We start from the raw sequence: 19935 nt of genomic DNA on the forward strand, positions 1-19935 counted from the left end.
GTTTCCGGAATCCATGTTGATTCCTACATAGTAGATTCTGGGTTTCCAGAAATGACATGATACGCGAGCAAAAAACATGTTCTAAAATTCTACAACAGATTGACGTAAGAGATATAGGTCTATAGTTTTGCGCATCTGCTCGACGACCCTTCTTGAAGACTGGGACTATCTGCGCTCTTTTCCAATCATTTGGAACCCTCCGTTCCTCTAGAGACTTGCGGTACACGGCTGTTAGAAGGGGGGCAAGTTCTTTCGCGTACTCTGTGTAGAATCGAATTGGTATCCCGTCAGGTCCAGTGGACTTTCCTATATTGAGTGATTCCAGTTGCTTTTCTATTCCTTGGACACTTATTTCGATGTCAGCCATTTTTTCGTTTGTGCGAGGATTTAGAGAAGGAACTGCAGTGCGGTCTTCCTCTGTGAAACAGCTTTGGAAAAAGGACACATAGTCACCATTAGCATGTCTGAAAACGTCTGCACACTTACTCGCTGCACGGTACTCTGACTTGCACCAACACACCTCTGCGTATATGGACTGCTGCCAGTGCTACCGTGCGACGACTGCAGGTCAAATGCACCGTATGGTCATACCCCGAAGTGATTTAAACCCGCAAACCGCTCACTAGAGTGTTGTCTCACCACACACACACACACACACACACACACACACACACACACACACACACACACACACACACACACACACACTCTCTCTCTCCTAATACTAAAAGTGGCAGAGTATTATAGCGTACTGTAGAATTTGCTCTGCCTCAGGAAATGCAACACTTTGGTAGTGCCCATCCCATCATCTGCAACCCTCTGAGATAATGAGCAAGGCAAGCTGAGAGCGTGCTACAGATAGGCCAGAAGGGCACACTCAACAAGAACATGCGTTGTCGTCACTAGACTGCTTCAGCTGTTGTGAGGAGGATACTCCTGACGCAGAAGGAACTTGTGGGTGCTGTCTTACCCACAGCAATGGGACACTGGCTTCCACAAGGACACTGTCACAGGGCTCTTACAGAAGGCATCCATTGCCAACCTCATGCCAGTGTGGTTTACAGGGTCCAGCAAGCTCAGTATGGACAATGCTGCCGACCCACAGGCAACACATCCACAGTGCAGCTGGGATAAAATCAACACTCTGTAAAATCTCAAAAGAACTATGCAGTCCACGCCCCAAGAGGAGTTATTAAAAAACAGAGAGTATTTAGCTTATTCACTGACGCTGCATTGAGCCAGCAGACATGTGGCAACAAAGTTGGCTTGTTGGCAAATATAATGCCTAAGAATTGAAAAGTTTTAACGAGTTCAAGTATCTGGTCTCCAAGAGAAATTTCTGGGTGCAGGTGCACAGTCTGGAGTCGGCAAATATGCACAACTCATGATTTTGCAGGAGAGAATTGATAGCTGTAATTCAGGCCTAATCATGTAGTCTCCAGACAGTCCCCAGAAGTCGGCGCTCAGCAGTGTGCAGTGATGTAGAGGCATAGTACACACAAAGATCATCCACATACAGTGAGGGAGAGACTATGGGGCCCACTACATTTACAATGCCATTAATAACAATAACAAACAGCATTATAGGCAGAACTGATCATCTTTCCTGTACATATTGGTTGCTGAGTGTCTAACCTATCTGGACCCGAAAAAGTCAGAGGGATAGGAAATTTTGGATAAAAATGGATAAACTGACCCAGAAATCCCACTCATGCAGTGTAGACAGGATGTGGTGTGTCAACAGATGTTACCATATGCCTTCTGTAAGTCAAAGAACAAGGCAATCAGATATTGACGACACGCGAAAGCATTGCGCACTCCGTATTTAAGATGAACCAGGCGATCTGTGGCAGACCAGAAAGCCAAAGCCACTTTGGAATAATGATATATGCCCTCTGACTTCAAGGAAACAGCAAAGACGGCCAGACAGATTGGTCGGTAGTTAGTTAAAATATGCGGGTCATTTCTGAGTTTCAGGACAAGAATAATATCATCTTCCATTTGGCAAGTACCATGGGATCAGTGCAGGTGTTACCACTGACAAGATTGCCAGGAACCGTCAAATATGGCAGATGGCCACAAATGAGGCAGAATTTTATCTACACCTGGGACAATGGGTGGTTGGATGGCGTAGATGATACTTATTGCTCTCAACACTCCTGCTTCCTCTTCTTTATTAGAAACTGCACTTTCACCAGGGTCTTGAATGCTATTAAATTATCCATAGAGCGAAGGTGCTTGTGCCACTGAAATGCCCTGCAGCATTCCCTGATAGCTGTGGCTGTATCTTCAGACCACCTTGCCAACAGCAGCTGTCGGGATGAGCTGGAGGAGCGGGGTGCCATTGCTGCTGCAGCAAAAATGATCAATAATATCCCGTACTGCTTTGTCGATATCCATCACGTGACTGGCTGCAACAGAGGTTGTAGAGGAGAAAGCCTGCCTGTCAGCTTTCTGAAGTGACCAATGTGGAGTGTGTTCCAGATGTATGAGTGGAGAGGGAGAGAACAATAGGAAAATGGTTGCAGTCACAAAGATCGTCATGGACGTGCCACTGAATCACGGATAAGATACTCGGGCTGCAAACTGTGTGATCAATAGTTGAGTATGTTTCGTGGGCCATAATAAATTTGTTGCACCTCCAGTGTTGAGTACGCAGACGTCCAATTCTGAAAGGAGGTGATATAGTGCCCAGCCTCTGCGAGACTTAGTAGCCGCCTCACAGAGGATTATGGCATTAAAATCCCCCAAATAAGAGGAAGGGGGAAGGTAGCTGTTCCATTAAATATGACAGCTCATGATACTGGAAAGGTCCACCAGGGTGTAGATAAACATTACATATTGTCATCCGAACTGACGTGTGGACACTAATGGCCATGGCCTCTAGTGCAGTGGTACAGAGCACCTGCTCACTGGAAGCATCACAGCATAAGAGGGTAAAGACCCCACGACAGGCTCTCTCGATATTAACATGATTGGTACAGCAAGGTTTCTTGTTTTCAGAGCAGGGAGGTGTATTGCTGTAAACCACATTTCCTGAGGTGCTATACCGATTAAATGGTAAGTAGCCATTAAACGATGGAGTTCAGCCAGATGGTGATAATAGCCATTACAGTTTCATTTGAAGAGCATTGGAGTCAGGTCTGAGAAAGTGGCAAATGGAAAAGATAGGTGTGATTACTTCACTAACAGGTCGTAGTCGATGATAGTGTAATCCATCATCAATGTGCATAGGCTCAACCTCTTTGGGAAGCGTAACATCTGAAGCTTCGGAAAGTAGTTTATCTTCCTACATAACCTTATCCTTGTGAGACTTCAATTTCTGTGAAGATTTCCCCACTGTCTTCCAAGAACGAAGAGGATCATACTTCTATTCAGCCATCCCTGATGACACCAAAGAGTGAATAGGCATCTCTGGCCGGACCAATGGTGTGGAAATCAATGGGGGTATAAGTGCACGGGGCAAAAGAGCTGGCATCCCCTCCACCAATGGTATGACAGCCCCTGGAATATCGCCAGGAGTAGGAGGTGCATGCAAGAGCTTGTACCTGCGTGAGAGATGGACTGTGACACAACAGTCACAAAATTTGAGACCATACCAGTCAGATACAGTCTTTCAAACCTTTTCTTTGCTTCTTGATATGACAGGTGGTCAAGTATTATATACTCTTCAATTTTCTTCTCCCTCTTGAACACCAAGCACTGCGGTGAACGAAGAGGGTGCGGTTCTGGACAGTTGACAAACTGAGGAGTTGGTCACAATGGCTGCCCTCATGGGACAGCCATCCACATGCCCCACAGATAGTCTCATTACAACAGTGAGAGGATGTGTGTCCAAACCTTTGGCATTTAAAACACATCAGAGGAGGAAAATAAGGACTGCCATCACACTTATAAACCATGACCTTAACCTTTTCAGGGAAAAGTTGCCTTTGAAGACTAGGATACAAGCTCCAGTGCCCACTCTATTATCCTCAAGTCCCCTCTGGACGTGGTGAACAAACTGGACTCCATGCCGCACCAGATTAGTATGCAGCTCTTCAGCAGTTCGTAGCATTAGATCCCAACAGAAAATAACACCTTGAATTCTACTGAGCTTGTTACGAGGACACTGGACAGCACTGAGAGCACAAAATAACCTTAACCAGCTTGCCCCGTGTGCAACAGCACTGTGTCTCTTGACACTCGATATCCCGTCTGCGTGCACAGCTGCCTCATCCCATGTACCGACAGCTTACATAAACCTTAAAAACTGCCTAGCAATTACTTCAGATTATTTCAACAGCTCTTCAAACATGAAACCATCTGAATATCATAATTAATCCTTGTTTTGGGGTACATTAAACATTACAGTATTGTGGTCTTATTTGCGTAGAGAATTCAAGGAAAATTCGGATGTAACAACCCATCAAAGACAATATCATCAACAGATGAATTCAGATTTCAAAATATGAATACTTTAACACACTGTGAGTACAATGTAGTTCTGAAGCTGTAGTACATAGCATCACTGGTTTGTATGACTGTGAAAAAACACAATGGTTCGCCAAAACCATATTGTTATGAAAGGACTCCAAAAATACAAGATACTAATTTGATACTTTACTACAACTGCATGCAAAGTCCACAGCACCAAGGTCTTTCTCTAGTATGGTTATGACACGCAATCATGCTACCATCTAACAGTGAGTCCATTTCAACTATATTCCACTCAATCTTGCAACACTGGTAATATATGAAGATTTTTCAAACCAGAAGATCCAGATTTGGATTTTGGTTTTAAAAGCAGGAATACTAGACTAGACTATTATGGTCAGGTGGGCTATTTGTACAGTAGGCATAATTTGAAACATCAGGTACAAAATTATGCTCGAGAGATGTTTGCTGTAACTGTTGGCAGCATTGTTTTCACTCACAACTTTTCTATTCTGATATCACTTCCCTCTATTTTTTATTGATGGATTTTGTTAATTGCTGAGGTTTCGATATTTGTACAAGTTCGTTAGCTACAGATTTCTGAAGGAAGAAAATTGTATTTTCCTCCTGGAATTATTGGCAAGTTCAACAGATTTATGATTTATCAAATTATTTTATCATTCCAAAACAAGATTATACCAATGACAATTACTTAATTTCAAACCAGATAAGAACCACTGCATGTTTAGTGTTTCCTCGCAAATAAATTACTTAGTGTGGCAATTAGGTGCAAATACGGAGTGGAGAATGAAACACATTGATTTTTTACACATTAAGTTTTGGAAAATGCCAAGGACCCCCATTAAAAAGCTTACAGTTATACTGTGAATGATATGTCAAGGGTTGTGGGTGATGCTTTAAATGAAGTTATAACATATATGGAAAAAGAAGCAACTTATGGTGCCCCGAAAATTGGTCACATATCACCGAATTATTTTTCTCCCAGTTCACAGTAAAAAATAAAAAGAAGAAATTCAATCTGGTGCTTTATACAGGATGTGCACAATTTTATTCCAATTTTTTCTTGTGGTTGAAAGGTACCACTGCATAAGCCAGGTCCCCGGCATCCACAAACTCTTCCTCCACATATTAAAGCTACACAGGCTAACTGATTAATTGCTCGTGCAGAAATGGAATATCCACACACAAAGAAGAATTTAAGTTGTTTGTACAACAAACTGAAAACACCATTTAAGAATGGCAATCTTGGAGCGGATTGGTATCAGGCCTTTATGAAACCCAACCCCATTACTTCTCTGAAGAAACCTGAGACCCTTCAGAAGTTCCAAAAGAATTCTTGAGATCCATTTGTAGTTTATCCCTTTATGCCTTATCTCTCCAGTCAACCCCCACCACGCAATGTCCTACTGTTCAGCCACATAGGAGCATTCTCCTCAGACTGGAGCAACTGAATCACATTTTCTGCCAGGGTCTCTACTACTTTTCATGCCTTGAACTGAGAAATGTCCTACCCACTATCCTCCCCATCCCTCCCACAGTGGTATTCCACTCCCCCCCCCCCCCCACCATTCCACTTCCCCCCCCCACCCCACCAAACCTACACAATATCCTCGCCCATCCCCACACAACTCCTGCTCCCAACCCTTTGCCTCATGGTTCATATCTCTGTAACAGACCTAGATGCAAGACCTGCCCCATACACCTTCCCATCACCACTTACTCCAGTCTGGTCACAAACGTCACATACCCCATCAGAGGCAGGGCAACCCGACACCAGTCATGTGATCTACAAGCTAAGCCGCAACCACTGTGCTGCATTCTATGTGGATGTGACAACCAATGAGCTGCCTGCATGAATGGCCACTGACAAATTCTCTCCCCAGAAATAGTTGACCACCCAGTTTCTGAGCATGCTGCCCAACACGACATTCTTCATTTCAATTACTGCTTCACAGCCTGTGCCATCAGGATCCTTCCCACCAACACCACCTTTTCCGAATTGCACAGGTGGGAACTCTCCCTACACTAAATACTACGTTCCCATAACCTTCCTGGCCTCAACCTTTGTTAGCCACTGTCCTTTACCCACCTATCTGCTTCCCTGTTCCCATTCCAGCACTACACAGCTCTATAATCCACCAACACACCCACAGTCTTTTTACTTTTCTGCTGCCCCCCGCCCCGCCCTCTGTCTACCCTCCTGACTGCATCTAGCTGCCCTAACATCTCCCCACCTCTTCTCTGTATACTCCCACAAGCAGTATTTTACGGCCTCCCACATCTACCCTGCTATCCCTTCCCAGCCTCCTCCTTACCCTCACCACCCAGACTGCTACTGCCAACACATGCTGCTACTCACATTCTGGCCTCAGCAGGCAGCGACTATATGATGAGTAGCAATCCATCCTTTTGATAATATTGAACTGAATAACTTGGGTGACGAGTCTGGGTTTGGCAGTGACCCAACTACGGTACGAGTTCTTGGAGAAAAAGGTAAAGCCACTGAATTGTCTGCTGGATCACGTAGGCAATGAACAGCTGTTTTAGCCTGTGTTGCTGCAGATGACACTTACTTGCCACCATAGATCATACACAACAGTGGTGAAGTTCAATGTTGATGAAATCTGCAAAATACCTACCCAGGGACATTTTATGCTGCTTTAAACAAATGGATGGCTGGAGGAGCTCCAGTCTTACCAGTGGTTCACTATGGTTTTTATACCTCACAAAGAAAAAAATTTATAAAGCAAACCACTAATTACCCAGAACTGCTATTTTGATATTTGATGGACATGTCAGTCTGCAATTAGTGGATACAGCTGTACAAAATGACATTCATTAAGTGCACTTGCCGAGTCCTTGGCCTGACAGACAACAACCCTTCAATAAATAAATCTTGCGAAATTCAGTGCAGAGCAAAGAGCTAAAACAGTGTGCTGTTTGCACAAAAATTAATTTGCTAAACTTCTTGGTTAGATTTGGTCAACTGCATTAACATCGGAGAACATTACATGGAGATTCCTTACCACTGCGATTTTTCCAATTAACTTTGAAGTTTTTTCAGAAGATTTATTTGATATTAAGGACTTGCAACGATACAGATGTTCTCCTCAGACCCAAGCCCTACCTCTCCCAGCACTTCATCCATTAATTTGCCGGGCACATTACCCTTTCCCCAATCAGATTCAAGTCCTACAGCTCTTTATAATGTAAGCCTAGCCTATGTAGTAGTTCGCGCCATAGAGCAAGACGGTATCTTGGCTGTAAGGACACAATTTCATTTCTCACCACAAAAGCAAAGTATCCAAGACAAGTCCATTTTCATTCCTATTAGCCTTGTAAATTTGTTCTGCAAAACATCGAATTACACTGTAAGGAAGGTCAATCCACCCACATTTGCAAAAGCCTCAGTATGGACAAATTAAACAATTTTATTTCAGATGAATAAAGCCAAAGAGAAGAAAAATGGAAAAAGGAAGTATAACACCAATAGAAAGAGAAAAATACAACTGAGAGACAACAGTGAAGATGAGAAGCAGCTGCCAGTGCTTTATGATTAACAGAAGATGCTGAAGTGTCTGGTGAAGATATCAGAATCAGGCTGATTATTCTATCCCAACTCAAATCTTCAATTCATACCAGAGCATATGTACTAGTCAAGAGTTTCTTCTGGGAAGAGAAAATCTGTCAGTTACATCGGGAATACAGAAGCGTCAGATTCCATCCGTCTGCTTTGACCCATGACATCACCAATAGAGCAGAAACGACCATTCTCACTGTTTCCAATACAGCGTCTATGACGTCATTACATAAATGACAACAAACATGAAAATACATATAAAACCAACACACACATCTCTCTCCAAAAACACAATCAAACTAACAGGACCAGCATGAGAAATTGGGGGTTTTTGGGTGGGGACAAACTAGATATAAACACATACAGACACACACCACAATCCCAAACCACACAAAACGACGACATAAAAACATCACAAAATTCCCAAGTTCCGCTACACTTACAATATCAACAGGAATTGGTTACTTCGCTTCATCTACATAGCTCAACCGCAGTTGTCGATACCACAAAATGAAAACCAACTACTCCAAAAATTATACTCACACCGCATCTATCGATACCACAAAACCAACACCTAAAACAACAAAATTGGAATTGGACACTTCCCTTGATCTATATAGATCAACAGCAACTAACGATACCAAGAGACACACAGCTACGACGACACATTGGAATCAAACACTTCTCATCACCTATGCAGCTCAAATACAACTCACGATACCAAAAAATTGAAATCGAGTACTTCACCCTAAGATACATAAATCAACCACAAGTGCAGATACCAAAACATCAACCACCAACACATGCAGTAAATAACAGCGACCCAACAACACACAAACACCACCGAACATCGTAACACGCGAACAATAGACCTAAAAAAACGACTACTTACCATAAAAAAGTTCCGGCGCTACACACTAAAACCCAACTCGCCTATTCTGCTTGCATACGCCGCCTTTCACTATCTCCATCACAAGCCCAAAAAGTTGCAGAAACTTAATGATGGACAACATGTTGTCCACCATTTCAGCCCGCAGACGAGCACCATTAAACTTAGAAGTCATATCCATACCTAACAAAAGAAGCCACAAATTGAATTAAACGACTTACCGCGTGACAAACAGCAAACCAATATCTTCAAACAACACTGCAATAACATAAACACGACGGAAACTTAATTCTTAACTCACTCAAACTAATTTCCATTCTCCTATAAGAGTCAAGACCGACAAATGCAGACTTCAAACACTGACACCCAGATGAACCCGATACACCACCAGAGGACACCACCAACTGCAACAAGACCTCAACAAACACAACACACTCATAAACTAAACTCCGCGCCATCATGATGTCACACAACACAACACCCTTACGTGATGGGTCAAAGCCAACGGGTGGGATTGGACGCCTCTATTGATGTGTTACATCCATGTAGCTGTGGTGCAAGGGATAAAGAACCAGGAAATCAAAGTTAAGATCCTCAAAACTGTGGACAGAATTAAGAAGATATTCCAAACACGGCGATATGACATATCTCGTGTTTATGGGAACATGACATTTTAGCTATTTGGCCACAACCAGCTCGCCATAAATGTGGAGACTGAATTTCAATCTTTTTTCAAAATTCCATTGATGCCCATGAGAGAGTCATATTTTTCTGTTTATGTATAGCAAGAAGCATGTTACCTACTACCTCTAATGTAATGTTATTTAATACATTCCAATCAAAAATTGTATATTTTGGAATGTTTAATATGTTACTTGGAGTAATTCAAAATGGTTCAAATGGCTCTGCGCACTATGAGACTTAACAGCTGAGGTCATCAGTCCCCTAGAACTTAGAACTACTTAAACCTAAGGACATCACACTCACCCATGCCCGAGACAGGATTTGAACCTGCGATCATAGCGGTCGCGCAGTTCCAAACTGAAGCGCCTAGAACCACTCGGCTAGCTTGGAGTAATTGTCAAGACTATTATAATCATTCTTTAAAATATTCAGACATCACAGAACAGCATTGGTCTAGAAAATCCATATCCAGTTCACTCTTATAAATTTCAGTTTCCTTTCACCCCTGACCTAATGGTGTGAGGTCAATTAGAATCAAAAGATCAGTGAATTCAAGACCAGAGTTTGTATGACCAGCCTATTATAACTTGCTTAAATTTAGCAAGCTAGTAATTACTTCAAATCAAAGTCAAAACTTTTCAAAATCTTTTCCAATTAAGAATAGTCTTATGACAACTATGCTTATGAAATACACTGTAACTAATAAATAACAACCAACATATATGACTACAAAGCATAACACTGCTCATGTTCAACAGCCATATACACATTTAACAGAAATTTAATATAAAGATTGTATTATATTTATCCAAAATCTTATGACAGTGACTGGCTAACAAATCACATATGTATGTAAGCTTTACTTACACTCATATCATAGAAGTAACACATCCAATTCTGCTAGTGTATTCACTACTGCAACATATCTTTTCATGTGCAAAATTAAACACAATAGTAATTATGTTGCAACACTACAAACTGAACAAAAGCCAAGTTACTCAAGATAAATCGTCTGTGTGACACATTTAAGACTGAAAATCATACCTTTCAATCCAATCGTCCCTCCGTCTATCTTCACTGCCACCCCCACGGCGACCCTCACCTCTCTGGTACGATTCTGTTCTTTCACCACGAAATTTGTCCCTACGCTTTCGATCATACTCGTCATCGCTGTCACCCATGTTCTAAAATACATATCAGACAATTTTACATAGGCAACATTAAATGAAAAGTACACACTGAAACAACAGACATACCCAAAGTATATGATCAGAAAAAGTAGCAGAAAGACCAAACTTAGTTCATCTACTAGATGATAAAATAACAAAAGAGTGTGCATCCCAGAGTGGTGTTTGGGCATGAACATCACTATTATTTACTAGTAAGGAAATACTATTAAGAATTTCATATCCGAAAGTCACTGTATCAACCCTATTCCAACAAGACTCTACGTTCATCTTAGCAGTATATTGCAGGACAACTATATTATCAGTCTCCATTCTGTCGCTCACTCTTTCTGCCCACACATCCCTCCCCTAAGAGATCTATGGCTGCAAGTATGAAAAACATTGCGACTGTACGACGCTTTATTTTCACTATAATTGAATAGGCCTACCATTATGAAAAAAGAATTTTGCATGTACCTAATGTATTCCAACCAACGAAATCTCTTGGTCACTTTTCACCTTTCACAAAGCTTCTTACTACTACGTGAGGAATAATGGTCGGCACACTGTCTAGATATTGTGCATTACCGTATAAACAATTACAGCGGGTATTGGTATGTTATTTTAAATTGTGTAAGGCCTACTCCTACTACAGGCGACAAATATGACCGTAGAATACAAATAATTTCTGACAACTTACAACTTTCCAACAGCTGAATGTAAGCCGCGTTATTCACTGTAAACTACACCGCGTGTGGTTCTTAAAATAAGCAGCACTCCACTCCCCAGACGCAAATTTTTCACATATCAAAGTCACTTCAACTCACTACAATAAATTCAGTTCACTAAGACAACTTTTAAGTTCGTATTTACAAACATAACTCACCTAGTTTCTAACTCAATTACAACAACCACATTAGAAGTTTTCGCTGCACAGATATTACAATATTCTCCCGTCGGGCTCCACTCGACGCACGCAGTCAACCAATCGGAATTCACGTAACGAAAAACCGTTTCAATGCCGTACATCCAATATATCCAGCACTTCTATCAATTGACTTTTACCGGCTATTCTATTGTTAAAAAAAATTACAGTCACCTTATCGCTTATTGTAATTATACAGAAAACAGAGGTCGAGATCTGAATTAGAAATTTCCCGTGAGATTTCGCATCATAAACTATGGATCGCGTAAGAGGCAGTGGGTCTGGCAGGTTGATTCAGTTTCATGTTCCATGGATCATTTGTAGGATTCATCGTAATGTTGTTGATCGAGTCATTTTACATTCACATTTCACATTCATATTTCTTTTATTCAATGCTGATGTGTGTATTAATAATTCCTCCCAATATGCCTACCTTTGACACATTATAAAAATACAAAGGTTAGTAATTCCTACCCGATATGCCTATCTTTTACACATCATACAAATTCAAATTATTCTACGGACTGGGTGGAACTGCCAAGAAGAAGAATTTTATTTTATTTGCAAATTCAACATTACTGTCTGTCTGGTATTTTATACATCGTACCGTACTGAAAACGTTATTCACATGAGTATAAAAAACTGGGAGCTACTAATCCCGCAACAGAAAAACAGGAAGTAAAACAAAAAGACTTGTCATGCGCAGTAAATTGATAGATGCAACTTGAAGATTTTTAGCAGCAGGTAGGTGGTGAAGGGATTGCTGAAATTAAAGTCGTATGTCATTATTGACTGGAAGACCCGGAAAAGCAGCTTCAGCCGCCTACATAGAACAGTTGTTGTCTATCCTTCGCACCCGTAGGCATCTTTCCTTCACGAAGTATGAGCATTGTGAGTAGTTTAAATGTAACTGGCCTGATGCTCACAGAAAATTGTGCAAGAAGGAGCAATTAATAATACTCAGAGGAAAGAAACAGGAAATAAATTTTATAAATGCTTATTGAACTTATGCCACTAATAACACTATTACTCAAAAAACTACTCTTCTGGTCACGCTGGCGGATTCGTTAAGGAGTGTATAAGAAAGGGACTCTATTTTGGCAAAGTTCTGTAAATCTTCACATCAGCTTTGAATGCAGGACAAACGCCAAATCACGGCCATGGCAAAGACAAGTCATTGCTACTGATAAACCTTTTTGGGTATTTAGCAAGACTCAGCGGAGGAGCCGCGCCTCTGAAGACGCCAAGCGCAGTTTTGGATGAAACGTTAGAACAGAAGAAAAAAATGGTTCAAATGGCTCTGAGCACTATGGGACTTAACATCTGAGGTCATCAGTCCCCTAGAACTTAGAACTACTTAAACCCAACTAACCTAAGGACATCACACACATCCATGCCAGAGGCAGGATTCGAACCTGCAACCGTAGCGGTTCCAGACTGAAGCGCCTAGAACCGCTCAGCCACACCGGCCGGCAAGAACAGAAGAGTTTATTGTACAACGACTATAGGTTTACCAGCTTCAATGTGAAAAACATTCACTCTGTCAAAAGAAAGGGCATAATTTTTATTGCACAGCCTGTGAGAGACGTCTGTAACCCATATTCCTGGAGCGGACAAATGCCCTATCTTGTCCCCCCTTGTCACTTGTGGTGACTGGTAGATGTAGGTGACTGTGTAGCCTGTTTGTTGGGTGTGTAACTGTAGTTCTGACTGCGGTCTCCGTAGTTACTCCACTTAAGAATCTGAATGGATACAGATTATCGAAGATGAAATAAATGGCCTACAGAGAAGCATCAACTGTCATTTTTCCCTAGCAGCTCACTCACTTGCTAATCTTCTGTCCATGGCATCAAACTTCATTTCTTACAGCAGGTGTATCATCACTTTGTAAAGAAATTATTAACAAAAATGAACAGTAGGTAAGCTACAGGCCAATGACAGTATATAGTCTGGCAATTCATCCATTTAGAAATTGGCACATAGATCAGAAGCATCCCTGTCACTAGTTTCCTAAACCATCACTCCCAGTAATGCTCCCATTGGGCAAACATTTGATTTGCTGTAGGACAAGTCAAAACAGCAAAAGTTCACGCAATCGATAATGTTTTCCGAATAAAGACCTGTCCCTACAGAGAGTATAGAAGTGAATTAACATGAATCACTATAACGAAAGAAGCCAGACGTGGGGCCACAGTAACAGGGGTCATACAGTAGAACTTACAATGCTACGTGTCAGTTTGTAGCTCTGGTGTCTCATGGAGCAAATGTACTGACAACATAGTCGCAACTATTCTAACACAAGGTTGTCCACAATGTAAGGAAAACAATGCTCGCCACAAAATGATGGTAATTGCTAAACGATGAACCTCGCAATGTCGAAACCTTTAGAAACTGCAGTGGACTGAAGGGTGGAGAGCTGTTCTCCAAGCTGCTTAAAGACTTGTTTGAAATACTACAGTGCACCTCCATGGTATACGAAAAGGTCTTTGTCGCCAGCCAAAAAGGGGTTAGACGTGTGACCGTTCCTGCTGTTCTGGCCGATTGGAGTAGCCAAGTTCCTGCTTTCAAGTTCAGTGGCACAAGCTGGTGGATATTCCTAGGATGCAGGAGAATTCTATCTCTCTTCTTTACGTGGCATCAACGAAGATTCAATATAACAGCCAAGAAACCAAGCTGCAGTTCGCCATCTTGGTAATTTCTATATTAATTAAATGGGGAATGCTAAAATTATCCTGCCCCCTCCAATCTGTCAAAGGCGTTTGGCTGTGTGAATCACAGTATTCTTTTAAGTTCAAAATGGTTCAAATGGCTCTGAGCACTATGGGACTTAACAGCTGAGGTCATCAGTCCCCTAGAACTTAGAACTACTTACACCTAAATAACCTAAGGACATCACACACAACCATGCCCGAGGAAGGATTCGAACCTGCAACTGTAGTGGTCGCGCAGTTCCAGACAGAAGCGCCTAGAACCACTCGGCCACTTCAGCCGGCATTCTTTTAAGTAAATTAAAATATTATGGTGTCACTGGTACTGCTGCAAAGTGGTTTCAGTCATATCTTACTAATAGAAAACAAAGGGTGTCATTACGTAACACTTCAGCATTAGGCAATCAGACATTATCTGACTGGGAAGAAATTACATGTGGTGTTCCCCAAGGTTCCATACTAGGTCCACTACTGTTTCTTGTGTATAATAATGACCTGTCATCTGTTACATTACCAGATGCCAAGTTTGTCTTATTTACAGATGATACAAACATTGCAATAAATAGTAAATCAAATATAAATTTAGAAAGGGCAGCTAATCAAATTTTTACTGACATTAATAAGTGGTTCATAGCCAATTCACTGTCATTAAACTTTGAAAAGACCCACTATATGCAGTTCAGAGCTTTCAAGAGATTTCCTTCTGGTGTGTGTATTAAAATATGATGACATGGAAATAGGAAAAGTTGAGAGTGTAAAATTCTTGGGATTACAACTTGATTATAAATTCATTTGGGAGCAACATACTAACCAACTGCTAAAGCACCTAAACAAGTCTGTGTTTGCAATGAGAATGATGTCAGACATAGGAGATATAAATATAAAAAACTGGCATATTTTGCTTATTTTCACTCCATTATGTCATATGGTATTATATTTTGGGGTAACTCCACAAACAGAGAAAAAATTTTTAGAGTACAGAAGCGTATAATAAGAGTAATGAGTAGTGTAAATCCAAGAACATCATGTCGAAACCTATTCAAAGAATTGGCCATATTAACCACAGCTCCTCAGTATATTTATTCCTTAATGAAGTTTGTTGTAAATAATACATCTCTTTTTCCAACTAACTGCTTAGTACACAGTATCAATAATAGGAATAAGAAAAAGATACATAAAGATTTAAAATCACTTACTCTTGCCCACAAAGCAGTCCAGTATTCAGCAATGCACATTTTCAGTAAGCTACCAGTAACGATTAAGAGTTTAGTTTCAGACAAGGCACAATTTCAATATAATTTAAAAGAATTTTTGGTGGCCAACTCCTTCTATTCCATCCATGAGTTTCTCAACAAGTGCATTAGACCATTTTAATGAAAATTTATTATACTTTAATTTTTGACAATATTTGGTTGTAACAGCCAAGCAACTACCTAATGTATGAATGATGGATGTATGGAAAGCAGATGTAAGTCTTATGTCTGTAAATAGCGGAAGTTTAATTTCAAATCTTGTACATAATCTGACTGTTCTTAACAGAGGATCACTGAACTGGATAATTTACTTTAATTTTTGACAATACTTGGTTGTGATAGCCAAGAAACTAGCAAATGTCTGATGGATGGATTAAATGAAAGCAGATGTAAGTATTAAACCTGTAAATATAAGAAGTTTAAATTGAATTCATGTACATAATTTTACTGTTTATTGACTGAGGATCATTAAAGTTAATGAAACTCAAGTTTTTCTGATTACATTTTTGTAATGTGTTTATCTGACATGTTCCACACCCAGGAGGATTCCCTCATTTATGGGTCTAAGGAATGAATAATTAATCTAATATAATCTAATCAGCTGAAGATTCTCTACATAGACTATGACTCATTAGCGTCTGTGGAGCTGGAAACATTAGTTTAGCAGTAGTAAATGAATAGTTCAGATGGATGTCTTAGTTACTTAACTGATCGGTCTAAGTTTGGTATCATTTTACTTTGAACTCTATTGAGAGCTCGAACCTGTGCTCAGAATTAATGGATTACATTTATTCCTCTCTCTTCGTTTTGGTGAGGACTGGTCTGTACAGACACTTTGGCCACATGACATGCAGTATGTGCTTGGCTAAGACACTGTGTTACAACTATAATGGGTTTTTATGTAGTATGGTGTGAGGTATGTGTTGGATGAGTGATAATGAGAGAAGAGAAAGGGTGAAACCCAGTGCTAGCACATAACCTACTCCTCTTGATTAGCATTCATGGGGCCACTGAGCTTAGCTTTCCCATCTGATGGACGAATCCCAACCGACAGTGTCACATGCCCTCACTTTATGAGTCAATGCAGAGAAGTTTGCAACTTAATCCAGGACAATGGCACAAAGACTGGTGATCCGGGACCTTAGGCCACCACCTGTCCTGTCCATCTGCCTTAAAGGCAAAGGAAAAATTATCAACAGCATGTGGCATACCCAGACAGTCACCCATCCAAGTAATGGGCAGAACCAATAATGCTTAACTTCAGTGATCTGATGGGAACTAGAGTATCCACTATAGCATAGGTGGAAGTAAATAAGTTAATAATTTATTTGCATGTTACATGGACCACAGCTGCATTCTCTTGACTGTGGTGCAAAATATATATTATTGCAAATATAATATATTTTCTTAGTACAATATCTGGCTAAGTGCTGAACATTTACACGAATATTAGAAATGCCATAGCAGAAAGCTAAACTAAGCTCCAAGTACAGCACAAAATCTTTCCATATTCCCAACAAACTAAACAGGAGTGGCAGAAATAATATCTAACCTTAAAAGCAAAACCACTGAAGGGCCAGATAGTACAATAAAACTGTTTCATCAGTTGATGAAACCACTGATATTTCTTTTAAATTCGTCTGTAGAAGAAGAGGTATGCCCAAGATGCATAAAAAATGTAATGTGGTGCCAGTAGTAGGGCAACAGTCTGCATTGTTTCCAAATTTATTCAAGATGGTGGATCCAAGATGGTGGAATTTGATGTGGCAATGTCGCAATGACATCATGGCGGGATGTTCAAATTTTGGCGGGAAAACAGGTCAGTTTGGCTACCTCCACTAACCTAAGTCATCTGACCGCCACCTCTCCCTTGGAATTGATGGAAAAATGACTCAGCCTCTGCTGGGCTGCTGGATAGGATGGATGTAAGTATTTTGCACACAGTCTTTGTTTAAACATTTTGAGTTGTCATTGGCAGTAGCTCCATACAGTGTGTGTTCATCGTGAGGTCTGGAGTCCAACTGACCTAGTATACAGTACTGCCACCAGAGGGTACTCTTGTCCCATGGCGGCCTGGAGAAAAATTGTGGGAAAAGGACTCAGTCCGTATCCAGATGTTGGAGGGACGAAGAAGTGCACTTCATTTATTTTCAGTGGGAAATTGGAACAATTTATTTAGGGACGGGTTTCAAGTAGTATATTTATTACACTGATACAAAACACTCGCACTGGCGTGCTTTGGTTCACAGCAAATAGGCTACAGACCTGAAAACTGCAAGTAAATTATCGAAATAATGCAGTACACTTATCTACGTAAATTGTCAAAACAATGCATGTATAATGCTCTGCAAACACGCTCACTAACTATAAACTGTCGAAATAATGCACTGCACAGCCTACAGACGTGCAAACTACTCTTAAATTACCGAGATAATGCAGTATGCTGATGTACAGAGATGCAAACAACTCGTAAGTTGTCACATTAATGCATGTAGAACGCTCTGTGGACATGCTCACTAATTAAAAACTGTCGAAATAATGCATTGAACAGCCCAGAGACCTGTTCACAAAATAATGCAACAGATGTGTTTAATACACGCAAAATTGATAAAATAATGCATGTAAAAGGCTGTGCAAACATGCTCAAAACACTTAAACAGCCGAAAATAATGCACTGCACAAACACAAATTGCATGTAAAAATGCTTTTGAACTATAATCAATCGCAACATATCAGCGAACTATTCGCTACCCTACAGAGACCCCAAGGTGCGTACGCTGGGCGACGCGAGCACATCGGTTCAGCCTGCAAGATACCTCTGGCCAAGCACTCTGTGTTCACCGTTGTTGACGCGATGATGCATAGCTTCTGTATCTGTGGTCCAGCGAAGACCTAACTGATGAGCAACTCACTATAGCAGCTAAAAGGTTCTAAATGTTATCCTAATGTCACGTATCTATGTAAATAACTGCCAAGTCTCCCTCTGGACACGACATAGAAATCTTTTGCAATCCAGAATTAAATTTTCACTCTGCAGCGGAGTGTGCACTGCTATGAAACTTCCTGGCAGATCAAAACTGTGTGCAGGATCGAGACTCGAAATCGTGACCTTCGCCTTTCGCGGGCAAGTGCTCTACTTACCGAGTTACCCAAGCATGACTCACGACCCGTCCTCATGGCTTTAATTCCGCCAGTACCACGTCTCCTACCTTCCAAAGATCACAGAAGCACTCCTTTGAGTCTCGGTCCAGCACACAGTTTTAATCTGCCAGGAAGTTTCAGCTTTTGCAATGCTTTCGAAAATAGCACAGGATACATCACTCTTAGCGATCCTAACGGGAGGTGCGAGATGTGTCTAGCCATTCACGTGTTTACCATGGCTGACGGATAGTTTTTGTACCTGTGATCCAGCGTCAAGTGAGAGATGTCTGACTAGCTACTCACCATCGCAGGTGCAGCTAGAAAGGTTCTCTATGCTATACTGACATCGCATGCCTATGTAAATAAAAGCCAAGTCTACCTCTCAGAAATAGTAAAGTGTCGCAGAAATAGTTAACAGTCGCTTTTGTAGGAGGTTTCGTGATGTCTCAGCTTTTTTGCATGAAAGTTCTTGTCCTAACAGTTAAACCTTGCAAAAGTCGTCTACACATCGTCAAATACGGGAAGACACTTCTCCAATTACACTGCACTGCCACTGACGACGGAAGCTTCAATATTGTAGCATGAAAACGATCTCCACATACCGTAGTGATATAGTAAATACGCAGTACGCATCCTGCGCCATACAAAATCATTACTTCTGCATCCTGCATATAGCTAGCGACCACCAGACACTAGTACATATACCATAAAGACTGTTCTACAAAGGTTGGGTAGGTTCCCCGCGGAACAAAAGCATCACTGTTTCTGGACCAGATCTGCTTGCTTGCTTTCTACACAGATCTCCAGACACTGGGATTACAGGAACACCTGTATTTACACATAGTTTGCCGGAATATTATACCATTTACGCGATACTTCTCGATTTCAAGCACATAGCAATATCGCTTGCATAGCAGTATCGCTTGGGCAGTATAATTCCGAAGATATAGACTGGAAATTATTTCCCCAGAAACCCGAAACTTTATCGAGGTGGCGCGTGCTGTAATCCACTGAGTAACTAGAAACTTATCTCGTCTGTGAAGACTTTTACGTGAAAACTCGAAAAAAATAGAGGTAACTGATATTTCCACTTGCGAATACCGACGTCGGTGATGTAACAGATTCCAAATCACCCTTATAATTGACAAAGTC

The 19935-nt window shown here is 41.0% G+C and overlaps 1 protein-coding gene across 8 annotated transcripts in view; it reads right to left on the reverse strand.

Moving 5' to 3' along the window:
- Nucleotides 1–11769, reverse strand: part of LOC124805641 (serrate RNA effector molecule homolog) — a 207106-nt gene extending 195337 nt beyond the window's left edge. For 7 of the 8 annotated variants that reach the window (XM_047266240.1, XM_047266225.1, XM_047266253.1 and 4 more), the window contains exons 1-2: nt 11643–11769; nt 10635–10774 (exon numbers count right to left, since the gene is read on the reverse strand). In XM_047266240.1, coding sequence (XP_047122196.1) covers nt 10635–10771 — 137 coding nt within the window. In that variant the 5' untranslated portion in view covers nt 10772–10774; nt 11643–11769. Of the gene's footprint in view, nt 1–10634; nt 10775–11456; nt 11596–11642 lie in introns of those variants that run through there. The other variant, XM_047266217.1, reaches the window with a different exon arrangement.
- Between the last annotated feature and the right edge of the window lie 8166 nt (nt 11770–19935).

The sequence above is a fragment of the Schistocerca piceifrons genome, chromosome 1, assembly GCF_021461385.2.
Source record: "Schistocerca piceifrons isolate TAMUIC-IGC-003096 chromosome 1, iqSchPice1.1, whole genome shotgun sequence".
In the NCBI taxonomy this organism is placed as follows: Eukaryota; Metazoa; Arthropoda; class Insecta; order Orthoptera; family Acrididae; genus Schistocerca; species Schistocerca piceifrons.